Genomic DNA, 25,416 nt, shown 5'->3' with positions numbered 1-25,416 from the left:
AACCCACTTTCTGAATGTATCTATCTGTAGGCTCAATGACTGCTAGACTCATCAATCACCCCGCACTCTAAAACTGCAGGTAATTTCTGAATGCATACATCCACAGCAGTGATATAGATACTGAATTTTTTTATTTATAGGACTCTCTTCTATATATAAATATTGCCATTGTCTTTACATTCAGTGATTAAAGTATTCTTTCAGCAAAATGGTAAAATATTGAAATTTACATAATAAATTATGATCTCAACTGACGTGATGGTGGAGCTGGAACATTTATAGCTGGATATGAAGAGATTTCAGACAGCTTCAGGATGTCTCATAACTTGAGTGTTGAAGAGGACATGCTCAGTATCAAAGGTTATCCTGAGTTAAAGGATCTTCAGTCATGACACAAACCTCACAAGAAAAAACTAGCAGTTCCTTCATTGTCTCTGTACACATAGTATCGATGACGAACAGAGGTGTGCATTTGTATAGTAAAAAGGAGAAAAAAAGTGCATGTTCACACATCCAAATCTGTGCTTATGTCAGGTAGCCCACCCACCTAAGCAATGTCCTCAGAGAAAAAAATGTCTTACAGTAATCATAACTAATGTCAAAAGTGCCTTTTTATCAAGAGCAAGTACATTGTCCCAGATAACATCCCGGGTAGGAAACGTTGGTCTCATTTAAACCATGTCGAAGTCTGTGTTTTTGGCCTGGGTAGCTTCAGAATGAAGTTAGCGCCTGTGAGCCTTTCCTCATCCGTGTTGGCTGCAGCTGTGTTCCTTTGTGTGTCACTGTTGTCCTGTCTTCATCTGTCGTGAATTCACTGTAAACAAATTCATCTTCTCAGGAACTACTGCAGCTGTTAAAGTTTCTGATCAGCAGAAGGAAAAAAAACATTTAAAGAAATGTATGATGTGTATCCAGCCTCCTCATGTATGTACAGTAAATGTTCCATCTTTGTGTCGTGCATGGCAACAGCATACATGTATAATGGCGTCATGTTGATGAATTCTCTAAAAGGCAACATTCAGTTCAGACGTGATATGTCACGTGGTTCCTTCAGGGGTCCGTCACTGTGAGTTTGTTTGAGTCTCTTCCTTTTAATCCATCAAAACCAGTGTGAATCTCAGTATTTTTATCGTTGGCAAGTAAAAGTGGCAACATGGATCTAGCAGCACTGAAAGTGGGGTCAAACACCAGCATGGCCTGTCCAGAGGGGCACCATGATTGTCTTTTGCTTGGTTGGAGGAAATGAAGGTTGTAAAGCTGCTCTTTTTCACTGCAGGGGGGAAAAGTGAGAGTTAATAAAAATGCCTGTTTTCTAAAAGCAATAAAGCTGAAATATGATGAATAGCTCACCAAGTAGACGTCAAGAACAGATCCGTCATCCCGGTCTATGTCTACATCCATGGTGCTCTGTTCTGAAGTGAGGCAGATAGCGCTGTCCTCCAGGGTGAATGTGGAGCTGGAAGCAACGTCATCTCTGGCAGAAAAAAACACAACTGCACGTTAAGGTTATGTGCTGCACTGGGAGTTTACTGTCTGGCAGTTAGAGTTGAAGCAGCTGTCTAAACAAATCACACAGACATCAAAGAGTCTGAGAGATGATCTGATGGGCAAGCGGTCTGGAATCAGGTTTTTACAGTCTGAGAAATGTCTCACGGGAAGAGAACAAAATGTCCACAGTGGACCACAAGAGCTTAATCCAATTGAGACCATTGCTAGGGGAGTGTGGTTTACTTAATGGTTTCAAGTCATTTAAAACATACAAAGGAACTTCAGAAGTGAGGTTTTCTAGAAAAATGAAACACATTCAACACCTACACTGGAGCCTTTGTAAACACATTTTTTTAATCTCAATGCAGCAAATATAAACATGTTCTTTCAAAGAACACGTTTCCTAGAAGTAACTTTAGATGTATGAACACCATCAAACTATGATTAAAGGCATTTAAATTTACATTTACTTCAGATAGCGAAGAGATTAAGATAGTAAATATAGGAGAGTATACAGTGGTATGTGTGTGAGTATAATAGTAATGAGAGTATAGTACATCTACATCTCTATGAGAGAGTGGCAGTAAATGTATAGTAGTATGTATTAGAGTATGACAATAAATGTAAGAGTATAGTGGTGTGACAGGTGTGATTTTAGACAGCAAGTAGTTTAAACAGTTGTTCATAGGAAAGCACCTTTAACACGGTCTTGTGGGTTGTTCCTGACTTGCAGTGAATTATACAATCTACTAAAAGTGGAACATTTGCCAAAGGAATAGCTACTCTAGCTTGCACTGTTAAAAATGAGGCTTTAAAGCCCTTGCTGACCCCTGTCCTCTGCTGAAAACAGTACAAATCTGCAGACACCATGTGACAGTCTGAGTTGCGCTATAGAGCAACAGCGTTAGGGTTCATAACAGCATTAAGGGAAGCTGTCAGAGGCCGTGTGGTGCTCTGATCAATGTTGTGTTTTGTAGCATTAGGCAGGTATGTATATAAGGGTATACACCAACCACTAGGGGGCGACATGACACTTGTTTTCTTTACATCAGGTGACTCCTAGATAAGATGAATGCTCTTTTATGACATATGGCTGACTCTGTTCAGTGTTCGAAGTCAAAATGTAATCCAGGAATAAAGAGACACCGGTGAAGAGCTTCATTAAAACAAATCCGTCCCCAACACATCTCAACACAACAGAAGGTGTTACTACACTAACAGGCAGACCGGCTGTCAAACAGGGATTGCTGTTGGGTGATATACAGTTTCCACTGCACCGCTTGTCCTTTTTTGTCTCAGTCTTTGTGCAGAATAATAGCCCAGGGTAAGACAGTGTCAAAGCTGCTGTTTAAATATTAATGAAAACAGTTGACAGAACAATGTCAGAGCAGCAGCAGGTGACCGATACGGGGACAAGACTAGGCAGGTCACACAATGGAGGCTCAGAGTACAAGCTTCAACCTGACACTGCTGGACAGGAGGACAGAAGGATGGGTGAAAGACGCAGAGGGTGAAGTGTTGAGAAGTTTCTGGCAAGAGGGAAACAAAACTGTCCACTAACTGGCAATTTGGTAACAAGAAGAAAAAGAAGGAAGAAAAAGTGCGTAATAAAATCTGTCAATGTGAAACTTTGATGTGCAACTTCCTGCATGGTTTGTCCTCCCTGTGACAGGCTGTCACTGACAGCATTCTCTCCACTCATCATTTCACTCTATTATCCATATGTTGTCAGAGGGGAGTGCTGGATGTATTTTGCCAGGCTGGCTGAGTCACCTGCTCCATGACGCATGTCACCAATAAGATAAGTGGGAGTGTCTGAGCCTACATGTCTGTGTGTATCTCTACTTTGTTTTTCTTTCTCTAACTCTGTTTCATATTTATGAGCTGAAAGTGGACAGTGTACCTGTCTTCTGTTTGGTTTTCAACGTTTACAAAGATGGAGGAGGTGGAGATGGTTCCCATGGAGGAGCCCCCATAGAAGGACGGGTTGGCGGGGACCAGGTCAGGACGCAGATATGAACCAAACACAGCTGAGGAGAGAAGCACAAGCTGAAATGAAACTCTTTACAATGTTGAAAGCATGTTTTAATATCTTGATCAAAGTAAACTGTACAGAGGGATTTTCCCTTTAATTAAAATGTGACCGTAATTTCCTGAAAATGTCAAAACTGTACAGCTGCACTGATGAAAATGTAAACAGAAGAGAAGAGAAAGACTTATACTTATGAGGACAATGCAAATAAGCAAGGAAAGGTAGCAGATGATTAAATCCCACCAGAATATATTCAGCCTCTCACTTTAGATTATCTTTGAGGTCAATTCAGTAACACTGTTTCAACCGGTGACAGCTTCCTCTCCGGGGTTACTAGAAATCTCTGAACAGAAAGTGACTGGGGTCATAATGGCAAAGCCAGATTAGGGGCAAGCAAAAACTTTTACAGCCAGAAATAAACAAAATATTTAAATTTTTTAGGTCTCCCATGTTCATGGCCACTGCACAATATATGTATAAACCATAAAGCTGTACATTTATAACCATGCACATGCCTTAATGGACAGGTGAGTGTTGTCACGGGCTGCTAGCTGTCTGCCTAGGTGCCATCAATAATTCCACTTGTGCTCCACCTTTTTTAAAATTAGCAGAAGTTTTGACAGAGTCATGGACCACCGAACAATAAAAACCTCTCCGTCGGGTTTTGTGTTTCAAACAGCAGCATTATTAATTCAGGTGTTTCTAAGAATATCTCTTAAGACAAGTCAAACATACCACACATACGAATGTGTAGCGACCACAGCAGTGTTTTCCTACAGTTTACTCATACCTTGTCCATCCAGACTGGCCAGACTGCGGGCTCCTCCCAGCCTCTCCCTTCTGTCCTCTTCGCGCCTCTCATCTGATGAAAGGATCTCCTGTGAGGACGATTTCAGAGCAGGGATGGAAGTGCGGGTCCTCTTTGAAGGGGAGAATCGAAGCGCTGCAGAGTGAAAAAAACAACAACACAAAAACAGAAAGTTTGAGTCAGGGAAAGAAAATAAATGAGAGAGCCAATAGTGAAGGAGACGATAATCAGAGAAGATAAGGGGAAGAGGCAGTTATTTTTACTGAAGCAACGTTCACACACACAATGAAACTCCGATGCTCTGCCTCCAAAATTAGCTATCAAACTGATGAAGTGTACCCTAAGCCATCCTCATTCTGCCTTCCAAGCAGGGCATGAAATGAAATCCTTTCCATGTCATCTCCCTCTGACAGGACTTGGCAATGGTTAATAGCACAGCTAAATCCTCAAATCACAGCTAATTTCCACAGGGGGGGTCCTGCATGGTTGCATAACATGTGTTACTATATTTAACATGAAGTTCCAAAACAGCCTCCTGGCTTACCTAGAGACACACCCATCATCCTGAGAATAGATCTACAGTCTGAAAATGTTCACTGAGGATCAATCAGTCTGTTAGACATGCATGCCTGAATTCTACACAGACACTAAAATTACCATCAGCTTTACTGGACCTCTGCATGTATGTTGTGTAACTGTGTTATTCTGTGTGTTGACCAAATCATTTGTCACATGATTATTTACACATGATCAACAATATGTCTATGTTTTTTTTGGAATAAAATAAATTTGATTAAAGCTAACATGCCGGATCATGTGCTTCAAATACACACCACATGGCCCAGTACATTAGATAACAACACAAAGAAACAATATCCCAGTCACAATGACACACAGATACAGAGGGCGGGGTTATCAGGGCAGGATTTTTTAACATGTGTGTTTGCAGACTTACGCTGAGTCTTCCTGAAGACCCGCGTACTCATGAACTTGAGGAAGCGGGTGGCATAAAACCCAGGCCGGTGGACCGAGACTGAGTCCTGAGAATAAACGAGAGGGAGAGAGAGAGAGAGAGAGAGAGAAGGCCGGACCTTTTATCAAACAGCCACTGGTACACTTAAGAGGATGAAACCGAATAAAAAGACTCATTCATAAAAAGCAGGAGTGTCAGATCAACTTACACCATCGTACACCAGGGCTTTCCATGAGTGCTCCAGCTTTTTAATGAACCTGAGAAGAAAAACAAAAAGAAGCCTTGTTACACATCTACGCAAAAACGCCTCCTCTGTGCTCGCTCATACCTGAGACACTTCTTTCTCATTTTGATTTTGCAAATTTTAGTTTTTTTTTTTTTTAAAAAAAGCACATCACTCCTGACCTAATTTCACCTTCTGGTGCTATGTGACACCTCAACCCACAAAGATTTATGTGATGCTTTTAAATTCCCACAATTCTGAAAAGTCGATAACCCAAAAGGCTTCCTCGGCTGCCCTCAGGACAAAAACAAAATCAATAAGTAAATAAAGAAGACTGATAGACTCTGGTGTCCATTTAAATCATGTTGGGTGGATAAAAAAAGTCTTTGAGTCCTTTTAGGAGCATGATAAAGTGTTGTGTATCTCTTTCCATTAGTATGTGTGTGTGTGTGGGGGGGGGGATCATTCAACATAAGAGGTCTACATGAGAAGCATCAATTGATTGATTGAGGTTGGGTATTGATGATCCATGTTTTTTTTCAGAAATGGAGAGAAACAAAAATCATTTTCACTCTTACTAGTCGCACTGATTGACACTGGATGCAATATTGTTATTTAACCTCATTAAGCTGAGTACCTGTATGACTGTAGAATGTCAATGAGACCCAGGAAGATGAGCAGCTTCTCCTCTTTGTGCGTCTTGGCAGGGATGCCGCCCATCCTATAAAAAACACAGTAAGTCGGCAGTCAGAGAGGAGCTACTGTCCTCCTGATATCCTTTGTTCAAATATAGACAATTAATGTGCCTCCACACTTGTACAAGTGTTTGTAAAAGTGACATTTACTGTATTTACATTCATGTGCATTGCTGTAAATACACTGAGCGGTGGCAGTGTTTGTATTTGTGTAGCTATGGTTATGTGGCTGTGTGTACACTGCTGGAGTGTCCCTTTTGAGGTATGAGCATGGTTGTATAACTGTGTCCGTGAGAGAAAAAGTGAAGATTAAGAGACAGAGGGGCATGTGTGTGTCCAAGTATGTGTGGATAATATATGTGTGTGTGTGTGTGTGTGTGTGTGCACCCCCCCACCCACTGCTCAGCCAACTCACGTGTCATCTGTGGTGAGGGCCTCAGCAGCCTTGCCGTCTCCTTGGATGGACTCCATGGCGGTGGAGTAAAGCACCCTTTGACCCACTGGTCTCCTCCCATCGCCCCCTGCCTGGCCCGGCTCACCACCCTCCCCCCCTCTCTGGTCTAGGACATGCACACCCAGCAGCAGACTGTAGTCCATGATCTTAAAGCTCTCCAGCACCTAAAGCAAGTTACGAAAAATGAGATTTTTTTTCCAATAAATGCACGATAACAGGAAAAACAGGGAAAACATTGTTCTCTCGGTTTACCAGCACAGAGGAGGCGTTACCTTACAGTAAACACAGAGAGCTTATGAAATGCCTCGAGAAACACTTTCATCACCGAACACACGTTGGTGCCTCAAAGACCAGAGGGCCAGCAAAAGGAAATCTCTGCTTTAAGCAGGTTGAGCTAAATAAACAAGGTGTTTCTCCACAGTGAGCCAAGTGTTACATATTGACCTGTCTGAGGGGCCTTTTGCCCAGTTTCCCAGAGACGCTGTGGCTTCAGGTCTGCTGGTTCTCAAGTAGAGCAGAGAGAGAGAGACAGAGAGAGGGAGGTGGGAATGGGATCAGGGTCACTGCCATGTTAGCCTGGTTCATCTGATGACCCAGACTGGGAAATTGTGCTTGTACTAGTTTATAGTTCTTGACTTGAAAGATTTTATTTAGAGAAAACAAGAATGTTTACTTGTCTTGAGAATTGTTTGTAATGTTATGTATATTATCGTTTTTTAAACTTGCTAATGTGGGAAAAACAGCCGAGGCGAAACTAACTGTCCATAAATAAAACATTCATGTGCATCAGCATTCCAAGGAATGAAAAAAACTCCTGATATAAGAAAGAATCCAGAGATACACAGTCAAAACAGATATTATTAGCGTTAGTTGTAACTGTAGTTTGCATCTAAAGCTATAAAGTCATGGTCACACATATTCATATACACACATATATCAACACAGACACACAACAGACTTAATGACTGACTCACACAAACACTGAGGCTTTTGTCTGCCTTTTCCATATCAACAATTTGCATCCCCTCACTTGAACTCCCCCAGCCTATTCAAACAGCAGCCATTTTGAATGGAGCCATACACACCATGCTGCCTACAGAAAGCCACTACTGTGCATCCTGGCCCCAGCTTTCCCCGGCAAACAATCGAACCGTCACAACAGAGAGAAAACAGCTGCATTTCTTTCTGAAAAAAATACCACATGTGTAATATTACTGAGTCATGATTGGTTAATATGACTCTTGTATCCCACCCTGATCCACTCCTCCACCCATTTATCTGCTACAGAGCCTCCCATAGTGCTGACTCACACCTGGCCTGCTTTGCACTGACACTAATACATAGCAAGCTTCTGAAGTGTGTCTGCTGAAAAGACACTGATTTTACCTTTGTGTCCCATAACAATAGGACACAACGTTCCTGCTAAAATATGTATTCAAAATCCATTAGTGCAAGGCTTGTAACAAAATGTCTGAGTTCTATTTAATTTCATTGTAAGATAATTGCAGGATTATTGTATTGAAGTGTATTCAATTATATTGCACAGACTGTAAAGTGATTATTTTATTATAATAAGACCACTGACGTTTCCACCACAGGATGTTCCAGCCCTCCTTCTGTCCAGCTTTAACTGACAACTGAGAGCTTTTTTTGTTTCCAGGCTATAATTCTATATTCCTTTGTCCCCCTAATATGTAGAGATGTGTCACTTATCCAGCAGATCATGTAATTTGGTTGTTGGATCATTTCTGTGTTGTTGTGTTGTTGTGTAGTGTCTAGCGGTGACATAAACCTTCTCAGATCTTGCCTGGTTTGCTGTCACAGGAATATATTGCTAGGAGGTGTGGAACCATGATTGGCTGCGCTGACTGCTGACAACCATATTTACCAGCTTTGACAGAATGTTTCCATTTTTAAGATTAAATGACTACAAAATACTGGAGCTGGAGCCCTGGTGAAGGGCTCTCCTGGTGTGAGTGCAAAACTCTTTAAACAGCCTGACATAAGCAGCAGCAGCAGCATCACTGTCATTGTTTGTTTCAGTCACTGTAGTACAACAGGGATGCTTTTCTCTGTTACACACACACCATCAGAGTGGTACCAATACACACTCTGTAATAAACCCTCTCTGTGCAGAGTTCAGCATGAATTATTAATGCCTTATGTTGTTTCGGCATTTGGCGAGTATCGGGGGAGCAGCAGAGTAATGGAGAGCGGAGACTTAAAAGGGAGAGAGCCTACCCTGCATTTTCCATAAGAAAACGTACAAATACCCGATCCTCTCCAACACATAGCTCGTACTCCTCTTTTTTCTCGCTCCTTCATTCCTATGAAACAAAACCCGGAGCACATTCAGCTGTGGAAAAGTAATTCATTTCATTTTTTTTCCCAGCAACTCAACTATTATGGAACAGAAATCCTTTCTGCTTTCTCGTTCCCAGCACACCCCTCACCCCCTGTTGCTTGGCTTCTGCCGACCCTTCCTGGTTCGCAGCCCTCTCCTGGGGTGACGAGGTTAGCTGCTTACTCATGGAAATGGACAGAGATTCTGCTTAGAGGGCACTTTGCTTCCCGCTTAGGAGAAGAACGCAGGAAGCCATGACAATAACAAACGAAACCACACCGGGTATCTCACAACAGCTGCACAACACACTAACTTAAACATACTTTATATATATGTGGCACATAAATAAGCAGGCCGGTATGTAGTGTATGTTTTTGAGAAAGCTCGCCCTTTCAGGTTAAACATTAAATAAGCACCGACTTAGCAAGAGGGGAAGATGTCATTCTGGCCACAGTGTGCTTAAAAAAACATTCAAAAGAAAACAGGGAACACTGAGGAAGTCAGCATATTGGTTAATGATAATGAGAAAGGACATAACCCGAGCAGATCACATGAAATTCCTGGTAATCTCACTCTAACCTGAAATCACAAGACACAGGGTTTAACCCACACGCCTGTGGTTTGTGGTGGGAAAGCGACATATGTCTTCACACACTTTTCCTGGAAACTACACGAGTGTACACCTGAAACATTCACTCTAATACCAAAACAGGTCATGTGCTTTGATGTGGATGTTAACATTAGTTTTTTTTTTTTTGATAACACACAGGGGGAGAACAGATAACAGACAAGTGCCCTGTTACCTAACAGGCTAAATATACCCACAGCATCACACTCTTCATTACCTCCAATTTTTGTCCATGTGCCATCAATCTCCATTCGGCTCATTGAGGTTCGTCTTTTCCCAGACACTAAAAACTGAGACATTTTTAACTATGTCTGGTGTAATGGAAGTAATGAGAGATCTGGTCCGGGCCCTGCAGGAACTCTGCCAGGAAGTGTTTCTTCCTGGTCCTTGGCCTAGTGTAATACACCAATCCACATTTACAGTAACATGCTGTTCCCAATCCATGTAAATATTGACAGTTTATAAACCCTTCATAAAACACTTTAAATAACTTTCTGGAAGACATCAGCATTTTAGTCACTTTATTTACAGTAAACCCTGTAAAACTGGTCTAAGTTAAACCATTCAAGACTACCATACATGATATACACTGTGACTCAATACTCTGATGTCTGAGCCACAGTTTTTGTGTTGCAGCAGGACAAGCAAATCAGCTCTGCAGTGCTTCTTTGTCCTCTGCTAAAGCCTGGAGGCTTGTTAGTTACAATTGTGGTTCCACAAACACATCAGCAAAAATCTGAAAATTATTGTATGCTTCAGGCTTCGCTGTTTCCACAAACAAATTCTCTGCAATATTGAAATGTTGAAAGACTGAAGGATATGAAAGGATGAAGTCTGTGAGTTATTACTGCAGAGAGCAGAGGCTCATTTAATACTTTCTAAAAGCTGGGGTATACTGGTGAATCACCACATATCATGTCTCTTATTGAACTGTCCTCCTCCAGCAGACAGTCTGCCAGCCTCTAAGTTAAAATAGAGAAGAATGTGAGACTTTAGATTGCAGAACTATCTTTGGACGGTGCTCCGAGTCTCTCACGCTACCAGGATCATGTCTTAATCACATTCAGTGTTTGGAGAGCTGTCATGTAGTGGAACATAGCCGTGCAGGGAAAAGAGAGCAGAGACCCGGGGGCAAACTGAACTGAACACACAGAGGAAACAGAACCCCCCCACCCCCACCCCTGGCAAAAACATGGATTTTTTTTAGAACATTTTGTCCCATCTAAGATCCACATACACACGATTATGAGCAAATGTGGTTGCATGCGTTCAAGTTTCCATAATTGGTCATGAGAATGAGATATCAGTGACAACAGCTACTATGTCCCCTCAGTTATTGAATTCCACAGCTTTAATACAAACAGCAACATACTGATGTTAATGTTTAGTAACGACTGCATCAACACCTACCCGACAGTCTCTCTGCAGGGTCTTCATAAGGTTGTTGTACGTCTCTGCGTCAAAGTACAATCCCTCCTCATGCATGTCCTGAAAGTCCAGATCCTTGTAGGTGGGACAGGCCTTCTCTCTCTCTTTCCTGGACGCTCGTCTTTTATAGGTGGATCCCTTCAGGTCGTATTTGTAGTGCATTTTGACGGAGCGAGGCAGCACGTTGTTCATCACCACCAGTCTGATGTTGATCCCTCCAGACTGGATACAGTACAGGCCGTAAAACTTAGGCAGCAGCGTGCGAGGATTCTGGTTCAAGTTCTGTGAAAAGACAAGGGAGGTGAACAGACTGGGTTTGATGAAGTTAATATCCCCTAGTAACCCCTTATGTCATCATAAGGGGCTGCTAACCAGTAGCTAGCAGCCATCAGTTTTAATCAAAGAGAAGGATAAACGTTTCTTTTACATTTATTTTGTGGATGTCTACTTACACTGCAGAGTAAATACATGAATTAAGTGCAGCAGGAGTTAATAACTAATAATTCTGCTGCAGACCTCCTATATTTCTCACCATGTAGTATCCAGGTAGCAGTCTCTGGAGAAACTTGGCCTCTTTGTGTTGAACAGTTTTAATGATGAACTCATCATCACTGGTCAGGTAGAAGAGAGAGCCGCTGGCTCCAGGGTTGGTCAGCTCGATGAGAGGCTCATTCACTAGGGAGTACTGAGGAAGGAAGAACACACAGTAAACAAACCACATTTAACACATAACACAGGTCAGACTTGTAGAAAACTGTTTGATTTAAAATGTATACCACGGACACCTTTTGTTTATTTAACACCAAATAAATTACAGTTAATCTATACAGGCCTCAGGCAACCTTCACTGAGTCTTGAAATACCAAAACACTGCGTCCATATAATTGCTTACACAATTCTATGGACAGAAAAGTGTCTTCCCTGAATTGGTGCTATAAAGTGCATAAATAATGCTGAAGATTTGTCCACATTCTTTGGGCCACACTGCTTAAATGTGATAGATTTTATCTTTGCTGCTAAAAAACAAACCAGCCAGCACAAACAGAAACATAAGCCGAAGCTAGTAAGAGAAATTAATGCAACACACAACAGATTGAGAGCTGAGGTCGAGTGGCAATGAATGTGTGAGGGAGAACCTGTGAAAGCAGCAGACTGATGAGATGTGTTAGATGTTAATCAGTGCGTTATGAGATTAACGTGCTCTGAAGTGAGGAGAAACACCGGAGGCATCTGTGCTCCGTCTCCACAGACTCTCGCATTGACGATCGCGCAGAGTCACGTTGAGTAACCAGCACACAACAACAACAACAACTGAATTTCACTGCATTTGCATTCAGGATGCCTCGTGTGTGTGCACACTTCCCTTTTTTAATTAGACTGCTGTGTGGCCTCCCTCTAAATGAATCCATCATCACCTCAAGGACATCAATCATTAGCACATCCTCTAAGCTGCTGTGTCTCGTGCCACCCTCCCTCTGCTGCCTTGAAGTTTCATTTCATCTCTGTCTCTGTTCTGGAGCCTTTTGTCTTTAACCAACAGAGAAAAAAAGATTTGATTCAAAAACAAAAATGCAGCTGGTTGGGCTTATGAAAGGCTCGGAGGCATACAGAAAAGAGGAAAACGGCGTCAAAACAGGATGAAGCCAAAACAAGATCACACTGAATGTAACTCTGTTCCAGGCAAGAACCCCGCTTACATGACAACAATGTACCGTGATAGATGAACAACCGCTTTTAAAGGGTTTGGCAGGTGCAAACACACCAAACACTAATAAAAAGCTTCTTTTGAATCTCTTTAAACACAAATGATGATACACATGTATTAGATGCTGCTGGGAAATCATCTGCACAATCATGAGCCTCCGTGTAGAGCTGATCACAGTATCAGTCATCAGCTACAGCATCTCCACTGCTGGTGATTTAACACTCGCACTGTGTGTTCTATCACCTGCTCTCTAATCAAAAAGACAGTGTTGTGTTTCAATTATTGATCAAGCATCCACGCACAATAATGCTTATTAGACCTTTGTAGTACACTCTCACATTCTGCACACAGCTCTGTAAGTAAGGACCCTTGTAGCTACGGTATCACAGTGGTGGTGGAGCAGCCAGCGGCCGTTAGCTGGGCTTAGCATAGAGACAAACATAACACTGTTTGTGACTGTAGAGGGAAGCTGTGTGCAAGGCTTTAGCGTATGATGGATTTCACCTGATCACTCATTGTAATAATGTGCGTGGATTTGGTTTGATCTGACCCATAAACTTCCTACCCACAGCCACACTGCACGAAACAGTTGGTGTCATGATTCTGTGTTTTGTCTTTGATTTATTCTGGTTCTTGGTTTTCTTGGTGTTTTTGGGCTTTTCAATGTTTGTTTTACTTCCTCTGTGTTGATTACCTGCCCTGCCCTTGTGTGTCTGATTGTGTCTCGCTCCTGAGTGTTTATCGGGTGTGTCTTCTTTTGTCTCAGTGCCAGTTTGTTTTGTTACTTTCTGAGTCATCCAAGCTACCAGCCTTCTATACAGCCTAAGCACTTACTTCTGTAGATCCTTTGTGAGACCTTGTGTAGTCCTAGCATTAGTATTTCTCCTAGAACTCTGTGTATGACTTGAGTGTGTTTTTTGGACCATGGATTGCCTTACCCTTTTGTACCTTTGCTTCACTGACTGACTGCCTGTGCTTTGACCACAGACTTCATTAAAGAAATCTGTTTTTGCCTTACCACCAACTGCCTGCTGTCCTGCCTTTGTGTCCGCTAACCTTGAAACCCTGACAGTTGGTGAGAGGCTGAAAAAAATAGCAACCTGTCAGATTATATCTCTTACCAGGTAGTCGTCCGGTTTGATCCCGAACAGATCTCTGAAGTAGCGGAAGGCCAGCGGAGCGTACGTCTTGAAGCGGAAGTCAGGATAGTGATGTGCTGGGGTCAAGTTGCTTCCCTCACTGGCGTGTGTGTGATGAGTAACCAAGCCCAGGGGAAAGAAAACATGTCACATGGTACATTAGATTCAATACAATCGAAGAAGGACAGAGACATTATATAAGTGAAACCTACTACTAATGTCACAGACAGCAGCACCAGGGAGAAAGTGAAGCCTTACACCTAATCCTTGGGCCTGCTTATTTGGGCTATTGACTTGGAGTAAGTTTATCAGTGGGCCCTTGTAATTTCCCCCTTTCATGCAGGACCAGGCCTGTATAAAGTTTGTCGCCTGGAGACTGAAGATGGCTTTGATTACCAGGCATGAACAATACCAAACAACACATGAGCTGCGACTCAGAGTGGAAGAAACGGATGAGAAACACACACACTTTAACCCACATATTGTTCTCCTGGCTGGACGTTCTTAGACTGGCTTTGACAAAGACTGACCCTATTTTGTAACTAATGTAAACTAACACCACAACACTGGCACGTCTGAGTCACACTTTAATGAAATCGAGTCTCACTGGAATCAGTTGTGTTGACCTTAAATGTGAAAGTAGGTTAATAAAGGTTTTTGTTTTCCAGGGCAGCTCTAAATCTGGTTACTTGGATGATGTTCTGGGTAAAGAGGCTATTGTGTTGTTGTTTCCTGCGGGCACAAACATTCAAGAATAGGATACTGGCAACAGTCAGCTGTGTAACACAACACCTCCGATGAAATATGACTGCTTTGTTTAGTGTGCGAGGGCGACAACGATTATCTGTCACCAATGACTGACCGACAGTCCATCATGGTAACTTTGGAGCAGGAGAAAAACATTTACCTAACACGTCACACCTGGAAATGTTTCATTCAGTCTAATCAGGGAGCCATCTGTGTGTGCGGTGTGCGTAGGAGGGAGGGGAGCCGGTTGTCAGAGATATATATGTGTGTGTGTGTTTGAGCACGAGTCAAAGTGATCTCTCCAGTCATCCAGAACTAGAATGACAGGACAAACAACAGTGGTAAAACACCACAAGAGGAAAGAGAGGAAGAAAAATGATGGGGAGAGAGAGGCCATGAAGCTTCTGAGAGGCTTCCCCGTCAATCAGCTGAGCTCTCAGGAATGTCCGTCAGAGGAAAAGAAAGAGAAGAAAGCATTTTTTCTGTTATTACAGAACAGAGATGAAAGAAGAGAGAACAAAGAGAGGAATGCTTATACCAGACACAAGACATCAATTTCCCCTCCCTGATGATTATGTTTTGTTTGTTATATCTTGTGTAATCTGCTTATCATTCAAACTACACAACCTCTATTTCTGGTGGCCGTCAGTGAAAAGACGCCCCTGAAGACAACATTCATTACATTTCAGTATTATGTAGGTTGTGATGTAACAAACTCATGTAACAAATCATTCATATTTTGCATTCCAGCTACTCGACAGGCTAGAGCTAGGTTTTTAAACACTTTTCTCTGTAGGGCCATCATCAACACAAGAGTGTTGTTGACTGTTGCTGAGGAGCAGGATATAGTAAAGGTCAGCATGCGTGCCAAGAGCAGGTTTGAATAAACCATACAGTTTGCATATCCTGGTGGAGCCTGTCAAAAGTAAAACACAAATCATTTCCTGATAGAAATTCTCTTCCCCGAGTCACAACAATTGGCACTAATTTCATTTTTTTAATAAACATGTGTGCATGTTTTTTAAGCACATATTTGAAAAGTACAGAAAATTTAATCAGACAATAAAAACCATGGTCATATTCTCTAATTTAATTAGCATTAACTGTTTGTTACTATGTGAGTCACACTTTCAGAGAATTTCTGGGTCTGCTTGAGATTATATAAAATGTTTCCATAAAGCTGATGAAGTAATTGTGAAGACGTTGAGATGAGAGAGCGGCCGCCCCGCGCTGACGTATGTTTCACTCCGTGGCAGTAAGAGGCACACAGTAAGCAGATTTCACAGTTCTTGGCAGGATAATCCACCAGAATACTTTTATCCCTGCATCATGACTTAGACCCACAAATTTACTTGGTTGATAAATGATGACTGAGGGAGTTTCTAGGAGCATTTCTTTGCCCTGAAAGTCCGACAACTGCAGTTCCATCTGAACAAGAATTATAATAGTTATTAAACTATTTATTGCAAATCTCAGACATATGCTGTGGCGTCATTCAAATCTTTCCATTCATTCACTTTGCAGAGTAAGGAAACAGCCAAAGAGCAGCTCTTTGCCACCTACACATAATCTGTTTTTCTGATACACAAGCTCCTACAGTAACCTTCAGCCTATGCAAAGGTCTGGTTCTTATTCTCATGACAATGTTCCAACCCTGACTACACAAATAACTCATGAAAATATAGAAACTGTGTGCGTAGATGTGAATCTGAATGGAAAAGAAATAGAATACAAAATAACACATGAGTAACTGTGTGTTAAATTATTATTAAATTCCCTTCAAAACATTGGTGTAGCACTTGTTTACGTTTAAGCCAAAAAAGGCACACTGCTACAGGATTTATGAGGGAAATGTTATTTATAGTTTCAATTAAGTGCATATATTCTGTAATCTGCAGTTAAAATACACTTTAAAGGCAGCACTGTGTACTGTGTGACGCACTAACCTTGGCAGGAAGACGCTCTCAACCACGTAGAAGTCTTGCATAAGTACATCTCTGTCAGGCTTAGAGGTGAGGTTGCCCACTGTGTAGCCAATACCAAGCTGAATGGCTCCCTTCAAGGCCGATGACGTGGTCTTGATGAGGAAATGAAAGAGAAAACACCTCATTAGGCTGGGTGCGGAATACTGTCACTGCAAAAAAAAAAAGTCTGATGCAGTCCTGCTTCTCTTTATTTTCTCTAAAATGTAGTCTGAGACAATTTACAGCTTTGTTTTTCAGTTGTGCACATTTATTTTCTGCACAAACACACTCCAATCAGCTCTCAGAGGTTGGAGCACAAACCTGCTAGTATCCTGTTATGAGTGTGACCACTACAAAAAGACCTCTGACCTCTTAGACCCCAAATGCACAGAGGTAGCCATTGTGGAGCTTATAATGGTCACATCGTAAGAAACGCTGCCATAAGCAATGACGTCTGTAGTAAAGTAAAGAAAACAAGTGTGACCTGCACTTGGCTGATCTCTGGGAGCTGGTCCTGGCAGGGGTCGGAACAGGATTTTTTTATGACACTGAAGAAAAGACTTTTTGGACTTGTTGGCTCTAAACAGCAGCATTCCAATACAAATGTTATGGGAGCAGGTTTATATTTGCCATAAGAGTTGTTTGAATCGACTGCCTTACCTTTTTGTATGTTTTCTCTCTGCCTGTGGTCCGTGGCCCTCCCATCCCATTTTCTGTTGTGGTCGACATCTGAAAGAGAGAGACAAAGTAATGAAAAGAGGCTAGCCTGTAAGATCCTTGGTAATCATTCAGAACTTGAAATAGAATCAAATTTGGTGAGAGCTGAAGAGCTTACCTTGATTAATGGAAACCTGCGCCTGACAGACAGCGATCAGGGCGACAGCTCTACAGTGCCAGGTTGAGCAACCATCAGGAGTTTGGGGTCTGTCAGGGGACCCTCTGCAAGAGAATGTGTACACGCTGTTACACAAAATTAAGCTGCAACATGTACACCAGCAACTGTGATATGTTTGTGTGCCTTTCACTTTTAGGCTATTTTATTGTTTATCTTTGCCTGACAGGAGAGGTAGTCATTTCCCCTCCTCATTTTCCAGCTCCCATGAGTACAGAATAAAAACTCATAAAGGTGCAGAGCTGCAGAAAATGTGTGTGTGTCTGTGTGTGTGCGTACATGTGAGGTGTCGCCCAGTTTACAGCACTATTCTAAGTCCTTACTGAGCCACAACAGCAGCAGCAGTCTGCCTTGTTTCCTGCACATGAATTTTACTGTACCACTCCCTGTCTCTCCTCCAAATTTGCCTGATTTCGCGATGTCTCTTTGTAGTGTGCAAGGATCCAGATAGAGAATTGAGAACAAAGTGTTTAAATAATAACTGAACTTTGTCTGATTAGCTCTGGCAAGCCTGCAGTCAGCTCACCACCTGCATATAAATGCACCTGCAGGTCTCAGAGGCTTCATTATTGCATAACATATTTTTATGCTTCATCAACACTTGCAGTGTCATGTCCTCCAGTCACCTGTTCTGTGACCGACAACCACATCACCATCAAATTTCACCATCGCTTTGTAATGGGGCACTTTTATTTTTAATAATATTACTTGATAGATTTAATAAAACTTGTTAGGTGTATCACATGTTTTAAAAAAACCCTAATCATGTTGCAACCTTGGTAAAAGTCATCTCCAAATGGAAAGATGAGGGATGAACACACACAGTTCCAGATTTTAAAATAACAAGAGACACTAAGCTCTTATCGCCAAACCAGGTTCTTATCTGTGCACCAGCTTTTACTGTTGCTATAAACACAGACACAACACCAGATACATTTTGGCTGAAGGCAGTTATAAATATTAGTCTTTGTTTGGGCCTTTGCATCATTTATATCTTCTTCTTCTTCTATCACTTGTAAACAAATATCATGTCTTTTGATTAATCACCACAAAACAGCTCCTCTAAAATGAAAGGATTATGTTTAACCAAAGCTGAGGCCACATTATAAAATCCTGTTATTGACCATTACTGTCACACTAGAAGTGACTCTGTGTAATGAGGTGTTGATCCACCTGAGCCATTACACGGTGTGACCAGCTATGTGCTCTGAACCTGAGGAATGTTAATAAGCCTGCAGGCCAGGCCTGTCTGGCTCTCAGCTCTGCCCTGGCCTGAGTGTCAATGTCAAAATGAATTGTGTGGACCTCTCTCTCTCTCTCTCTCTCTCCTCATGCCACAACCCCGCCGTTGCTCTAACAGACTCTTTCCAGAACAATCCATGAGAGGCCTGCAGCTGCATTGAACAGCAGGTCTCTTGTTCACCTCTCAACAAAAGAAAGACGGACAGATGGATAAAAATGGATGGATGATCCAAATCAGCCCTGTCTCACCCTCCCAGTTTGAAAAAAACAGACATTTATAACTAAGAAAACAAGAGCCTGCATTATTACTCATATGTAAAACAATACTTTGTGAGTCACAATTACATTACTGTGTCCAACAAATGCATAAATGCACCTCTGTCCAAATCAATGCCTCTGGTAGACAGTGGATGTTTTTGTGGTCTGGATGAAAACCAAATAGGTAAAATGATCCAAGTGATCAATAAAAAGGAAACTCTGTCTGTCCTTCAAGGTCTAAATGTGAAAAAATCACTTAGAACAGGATTGTGATGGGGGTAGTTTATTTCTCTGCCTTTATGAAAGTCAAGCAAGGTCATGTGTTGGTAAAACTGTGCAACACTATGTCTGCACAATGCAACCCAGAGGGATACATGAGGACAATTACACTGCGGGTAAAGCTCCAAGCAAACAAATAACAAAGAAGTTCTCTATTAAAATCTTTGCAAAGTTTCTTGGCAAACACTCTTTAGCTTTTACTGAGACTTTGTCAAAAACTCGGTCAACTGGGTGTTTTTTTTATAAACTTTCCTACTTGTGAAGGTGCTTAAATAGGCTTTACCTAATTCCCAGCTCTCTCTGTCAGTCCTAAACAGCTCTGTTCCCACTTGTCCACACACCCTTGTCAGAAAGTCTACCACCCTTCAAACAAACACACTTGAGTGCAGATCAAACACTGGTTCTCATGCCATATCTCCTCCATGGTTTCAGGGTTATTGCCAAGGGTGCCCCCTGTGGAAGTCAAATAGCCTCTCTGGCAAGGAAAAGCAGTCCTGGCAGGGAAAGTATGCTGCTGAGAGCAGACATGGGCTGTCTGGTATGATGATTATGCAGATCGAATAAATTTAAACTGTCAAAAAGTCTGAGTAGCTGTGGTAATATCCCAGAGAGCAAAGTAACAATTAAGGCAGGAGTCAGTAGCCATGCAAAAACCAAAATCTACTATGTGTGACAAAACTCAGGAAGCACAACCTTTAATTATACACAGACCCCGTCATGAGAACTGAGAGGTGTTAAGTCTATGAGGCTCACAAGTTTTTAAAAACAGGACACAAGGATATCGCAGATCAGTTCCTTTTTGCTCTGCTTTGCTTCAGTCCCCAGATACTATTGGATTCCTGCAGCAGATTGGAGACATAATGGAGAATCAATAGCAGAGCAGTAATGCAAAGCGCCAAGGGCCGGGCCACTGCTGGGGCTTCATGACTGCCACAGTCCCCCCCCCACCCCGCCTGAGATTTTAGATAAGCACAGAATTCTGGATTTGGAAGGATACAATCAAGAAGATGCATGGCCAGTCAGCTTAGCTTGGTCTGAAGGGGAGCAGCTTCATCAACTTAACTGCTCTCATCCTTGACTACGGCTCAGGGAATCTCAGGGAATCTCTTTTCAGAAAAAGATAAAGCAAAACCTACTCACTAACTAAATCAAAAGAGTTTTAATCTAATGCTCAGTAAAAAGATAGCAAGCATGTAGCGCAAATGTATGCACTATAACACATGTAGTGGAATAATTAATGCAGAGCATTAAACAAAATGGCAGGTGTGTCTGAACAAATATCCTCCTTATGGACAAACAGGCCGATAAAATTACAGAGACAAAATAAAAAAAAATACATTTATTAAGCTGCATGGAGAACCTGTAAAGAATAGGATCTCTCACACCGTGCAGACTCCTCATTTAAACTGTGAGAAATGTACTAGTGGCCGTCTAAACGTACATAAAGTGCTATTGTGTTGTGTATTAGGATGCTATTTGACCTTTTGCCAACATCAAATACAGAAAAACAAATGGTGGGTGGATGGGTGGGGGGTGGAATCAGGGAAAACACCTCTGCAGAGTGCTTTGGCCTTTCACATGAAGCATGAACTGAGAAAAATGAGCTACATACAAGGAGGTAATGGACTGAAGACACTGGCAATGAAAAGCAGACACAGAAGGTGTGGTGGTGTAAATATTTAGTTGTGGTTCTTCAGCAAATGCTGTACAATGAGACTACAAGTCAATTGTTATTCTATGAAAAGTTGCATTCATTGCAGAAGTACCAATAAAGACAACTATTTTCATTTTGTAAGATGGATGGCATGAACCTCAGTCTGTGCATTTGTAATTCAAAAAGCGTCTCACTCCTTTCTGCAATGGGAGGCAGGGAGGAGGAGGAGGTCACCCTCTGTGTCCAGAGTCACATGATGCAGCTGAGGGAACAGAGGGGGTGATCAGTATATGAAAAGAAAACAGAGACGATGTTCTCTATAGTCAGAGAGGCAGAGAGGGAGGCAGTGCTGCACAAACACTCTCTATGACAATTACTTATTACAGCGGGCTCATTATTGTTGATATCTACACAGACTTGCCTCAGCTTCTTACGTCATGGCCCATGGAGTACATGGCACACAGACAGTGAGAAAGAGAGAGAGTTGGCCATCTCAGCAGATCAAATCTTAGTCCAAAGGTCTCTCCTCTAAGCCACGAGAGAGTCAAGTAGGTTTATTACCTAATGCATGTGGTGCTATTATGCTCAGAGGTGATCAATCACAGATCTAAAGGGGGTGTATGTTGTTTTGTCTTTGTTGATTTGAGGTCACAGTTTACTACAGAAAATATATATATATATATATGTATTTCATTCTCTCAACTCAACATTCCTTGGCTGTTTATACCATCTCTCTTTGCCCTGCTGTCCAACTCTGTCATTCCACTCCAGCACCCTTTAGAGGGCCTCTGCAAACTTCATCATTATCAGGGCATTAAAGCGGGAGGAGGAAATGAGAGACTCACCAGAGCCAAAACAACAACAATAACAACAACAACACTAACAAACATCCCAACCTCAGAATAATCTAAATTCCTGCCAGGCTGCCAATGAATTGCTCAGCCAGCCGCCTCCCAACCAACCAACCAACCAATCAACTAACCAATCCAAATGTAACACAGAACAATCACAAGCCAACCACTGCTGCAGGCCTCCTGAGAGGTTTTTTTTTTTTTACAAAAGCCGATGCCAACACGCTGCGGGGGGAGGGGGGGGACTCCATTTTGGAGGTCGTTACGATGAACATGATAACACTGTGAAGTTCTGCATCCATATTCAGCTGCTGCAAAGTAAACAAAGGACACACTGGTGTTTGGTGACAGTCTCTGTGTGATAAAAAATACAAGAAGTCAGTGTGGCAGAATATGTGTCAGGTCACATAAAACAAGATTACATAATATGGACTGTTGTGACAATCTGGGTCTTTACTCTAAAAGGGTCTATGTCAACAACAACACATCTCCACATATAAATTACAAATTGAGATGATAGACAAACACTCCCAAAACCACATATGTGGTCATCTGGGAAGGGAACTTTAAAATCAACAAAGTCTGATAATGGCATTGACATACTGCCAGACTTCCATGTCAAAGTCAGAACATTACTTTTTTTACTCTAATAGAATTTTAAGTCACTGCTTGATTCAGTTTAGGAACCAAAACGACTTGGTTAAGTTTAGAAAGAGATGATGTTTTAGGTTAAACACTGTCAGAAGGCAAACTTCACTCATCTGCAATAAGCTTGTCCACCATTTTCTTGGCTGCCATGGTGATGGGTGTCAACATGATTAATAGAATTAACATGTTCTTATTCATATGGCCACATGTTTTTGCATAGCTACTACTAAAAACCCACTTGGCCTACAAAGTTGTGGCAAGTAAATACATATTGTGCAAATTTTAGATTGTTAAGAAGCTTCGGTTTCTGCTCCGAGATTTTAGATGAACATTCTTACAGTCCGAATAATAAAAGTTAAGTATAAAGTCCTGATAGAGTGCTGGTGGCAATCAGTAGTTGTGTGGTATGTGCTGACGTGAGTGGAGCTCGGCCAGTGAATGAGGACAATAAAGCAGATAACAGAAACAGCCCACGCTGTGCTTAGGTAGAGGTACTGTTCACAAATGAAGAGAGGTGTGGAGCTGACACCTCATCAGATCAGTATGAGTGCGTGGGTCAAACGGTCCACCGACAGATCTGCACCTGCTTCCTCGGCAGTGCCCAGATTCTTTAAAAACATATTTTATTAAGTCAAACAGTCAAATGTTCAGTTGGACTGAATTAAATATGGATTCATTTAGTTTAGTATTTAGTTTCTTTCTGGTTTCACATTTCATCCTAAATGGCTAATGCAATAACTGTTTAACAGAAACAGAACATTGCCAGGTTACACAGAAGTAATCATTAGTAGCTTTGTGTGAATGCCTGGCACTGACAGACAATAAAACAGCATAATACTAGCAAAAAGGCCCAGGTTTAAAATTAAACTCAGTCAACTGGTAAAGCTGCAGTTTGCATCCATCTCTGTCCAGGCTCTTGTTTGTGTTTTAGCGTGGATTGACCTTCTTGGCTCCAAGTGAAGTCACATCTGACAACAATCCCTCAGTATTCTAACCCTGAGCTACTGCATTATAAAAATGGAGGATGAACAGAATCATAAATATCTTCTGTGATTCCATTATCCTGACACAGTGAGGCCTTTTTCTTCTATCAGAACATCTTGAAAGTAAACAGACCCACCATGGGGCCGCACCCCTGTGTGGATATATGAGGCACGTTGGTCAGTCATGCCATTATCAGGAATGAGAGCTGAGAACTACTGTTCAGGACTTATGTAACTGTCTTAATGAGTCTCATATGCCTGTTATTTTGGTCGTATCACTACTGAGATCCCATGGTACAGTGCACAGTACACAGAGTGCTCTTTGACCTAAAATCACAAGACTGCAAAAAATAAACCTTTCAGCTGTTAATTGTTGGACGACCTCATCGTCAGGGAGCTAAAGATGGAGGGAAAAAATCTTTTTTACTAAGATAAAGTAGCTGAGTCAAAAAATTGTGTTGGCAATATTTTGACTCTACGGTGCAGTGATGTGGCAATTCTGTCGCTACTCAGATGGAAAATATTACATAATGCACGGATGCTTCTCACTCTGACAGGCAACACAGTGCAAGGCCAGCAGGCTGCACAGCACAGGGCAGAACAGGGCAGGAGGGGTTCAGGTGTTACTCCCTGGGAGGGAGACGAATGGATTTGCATGTGCTGCTTTCCCTTTCAAACATCCTGTGCGGTGAGCTGACACCACTGCCTCGCAGTCAAATCTGGAAGTTCATGAAGGCAATTACTGGCTTATATCCCTGTTTAACATCTTGTCTTTGTCCCAAGACCTGGTTTAATGCCGGTCACATTTGCATGATTATTTTTCTTTCAATCACATGTCTATCCACATTGTGTCTGCAATATTCCAAGGAACGATCATAAGATATTTACAGTACTGAGACACAGAGGGTCACAGGACAGCGTCAACCCCATAGCTGGTCAAACGTTGGACAAAAATAAACTATGAAAATGCTCCTATGATGCATGAAAAGAATTCTCATTGATGTGACTCCGACGTCTCCTCACAAACCATAATGTCCTGCTTTCATCCAGCCTAAATCACATAATGTAAAATCAGCTCAACTGTCTCCGCTCTACAACCTGTTGTTTCATTTTCTCCTGCGTCTGCTGAAGCCCTCTCATAATCTCACCTCAAAGAATCTTTCTGAGGGTGGAGGAGGGAGCTGTGAAGAGCTTGGCTGCCAGCTAACAGCGGGAGAAATGTAGCACCTTACTGCTAAGAGCAGTGATAATGTGATGGGAGACGAGGCTCAGGCCGGTGGTGCACAGATAATAAGTTTGGAATCTGACCTGCTGACAGATGGTTAAACTGACAAATGTTTTACTTTAATACACACACACACAGAGAGAGAGAGAGAGAGGGAGAAAGTTTCACAATCTTTAACAAACTTTCCCCATTTCTCACTAAAACTGTGCAAGACATGGGTGAGACGAGAACACTTCCTTCTCAAAAAGGAAACAACAAAAATAGTACATGTTGATACAGCAAACACAAAACATAAGCACAAACTGTTTGTAGTAAAAAAAAAAAATTAGTCACCAGAATCCCATCACTCATCACCTTATATTAGACAGAGAAACCATGTCCCTGACATATCTCTTCTTCTGTTTGGTTAAAAAATTTAGGCTCAGGTGAGTCATTTTCAGAGCCTTATATTCAACTACAGACTGAACTGAGCTACATGACTCAGTGTATGCGCACAGCTGCACCTGTCTCCTCCACCTGAAACACGACATGTTCGGCTGTTTCTTATCTTTAACATGTTTCAACTCACAGTGATTGTCTCCCTTTTGGGTTGTCCTCTTCAAATAATATTGTCCTCTGTGAGACCGCAGCGGTCCTTCTTCCTCGACAGCCGATAAATAAAGGCAGTTTAGAGCAGTCCGATGTGCGCAGCATGTATTTCCAGCCCAGGCTGACTACAGAAGTCACTCCTCTGCCGAGCAGCAAGAAGCAACCGTG

At 41.9% G+C, this 25,416-nt stretch overlaps 1 protein-coding gene across 1 annotated transcript; it reads right to left on the bottom strand.

The window, feature by feature from the left end:
• Positions 1–112: 112 nt before the first annotated feature.
• On the bottom strand, positions 113–25,416 carry pip5k1bb (phosphatidylinositol-4-phosphate 5-kinase, type I, beta b). Its single transcript, XM_028413148.1, has 15 exons — positions 25,229–25,416; positions 17,464–17,567; positions 17,289–17,357; positions 16,611–16,741; positions 13,900–14,017; positions 11,606–11,758; positions 11,056–11,355; positions 6,635–6,837; positions 6,162–6,245; positions 5,510–5,558; positions 5,284–5,368; positions 4,311–4,463; positions 3,392–3,518; positions 1,351–1,474; positions 113–1,270 (listed from the first exon to the last, which is right to left on the bottom strand). Exons 3-15 carry the CDS (start codon positions 17,355–17,357, stop codon positions 1,268–1,270), a joined length of 1,599 nt encoding a protein of 532 aa, XP_028268949.1. The 5' UTR covers positions 17,464–17,567; positions 25,229–25,416; the 3' UTR covers positions 113–1,267.

This window comes from Parambassis ranga, chromosome 9, assembly GCF_900634625.1.
Source record: "Parambassis ranga chromosome 9, fParRan2.1, whole genome shotgun sequence".
Lineage (NCBI taxonomy): Eukaryota > Metazoa > Chordata > Actinopteri > Ambassidae > Parambassis > Parambassis ranga.
Note: the sequence above shows the minus strand (reverse complement) of the source record. Positions and strands in the feature narration are given on the sequence as shown.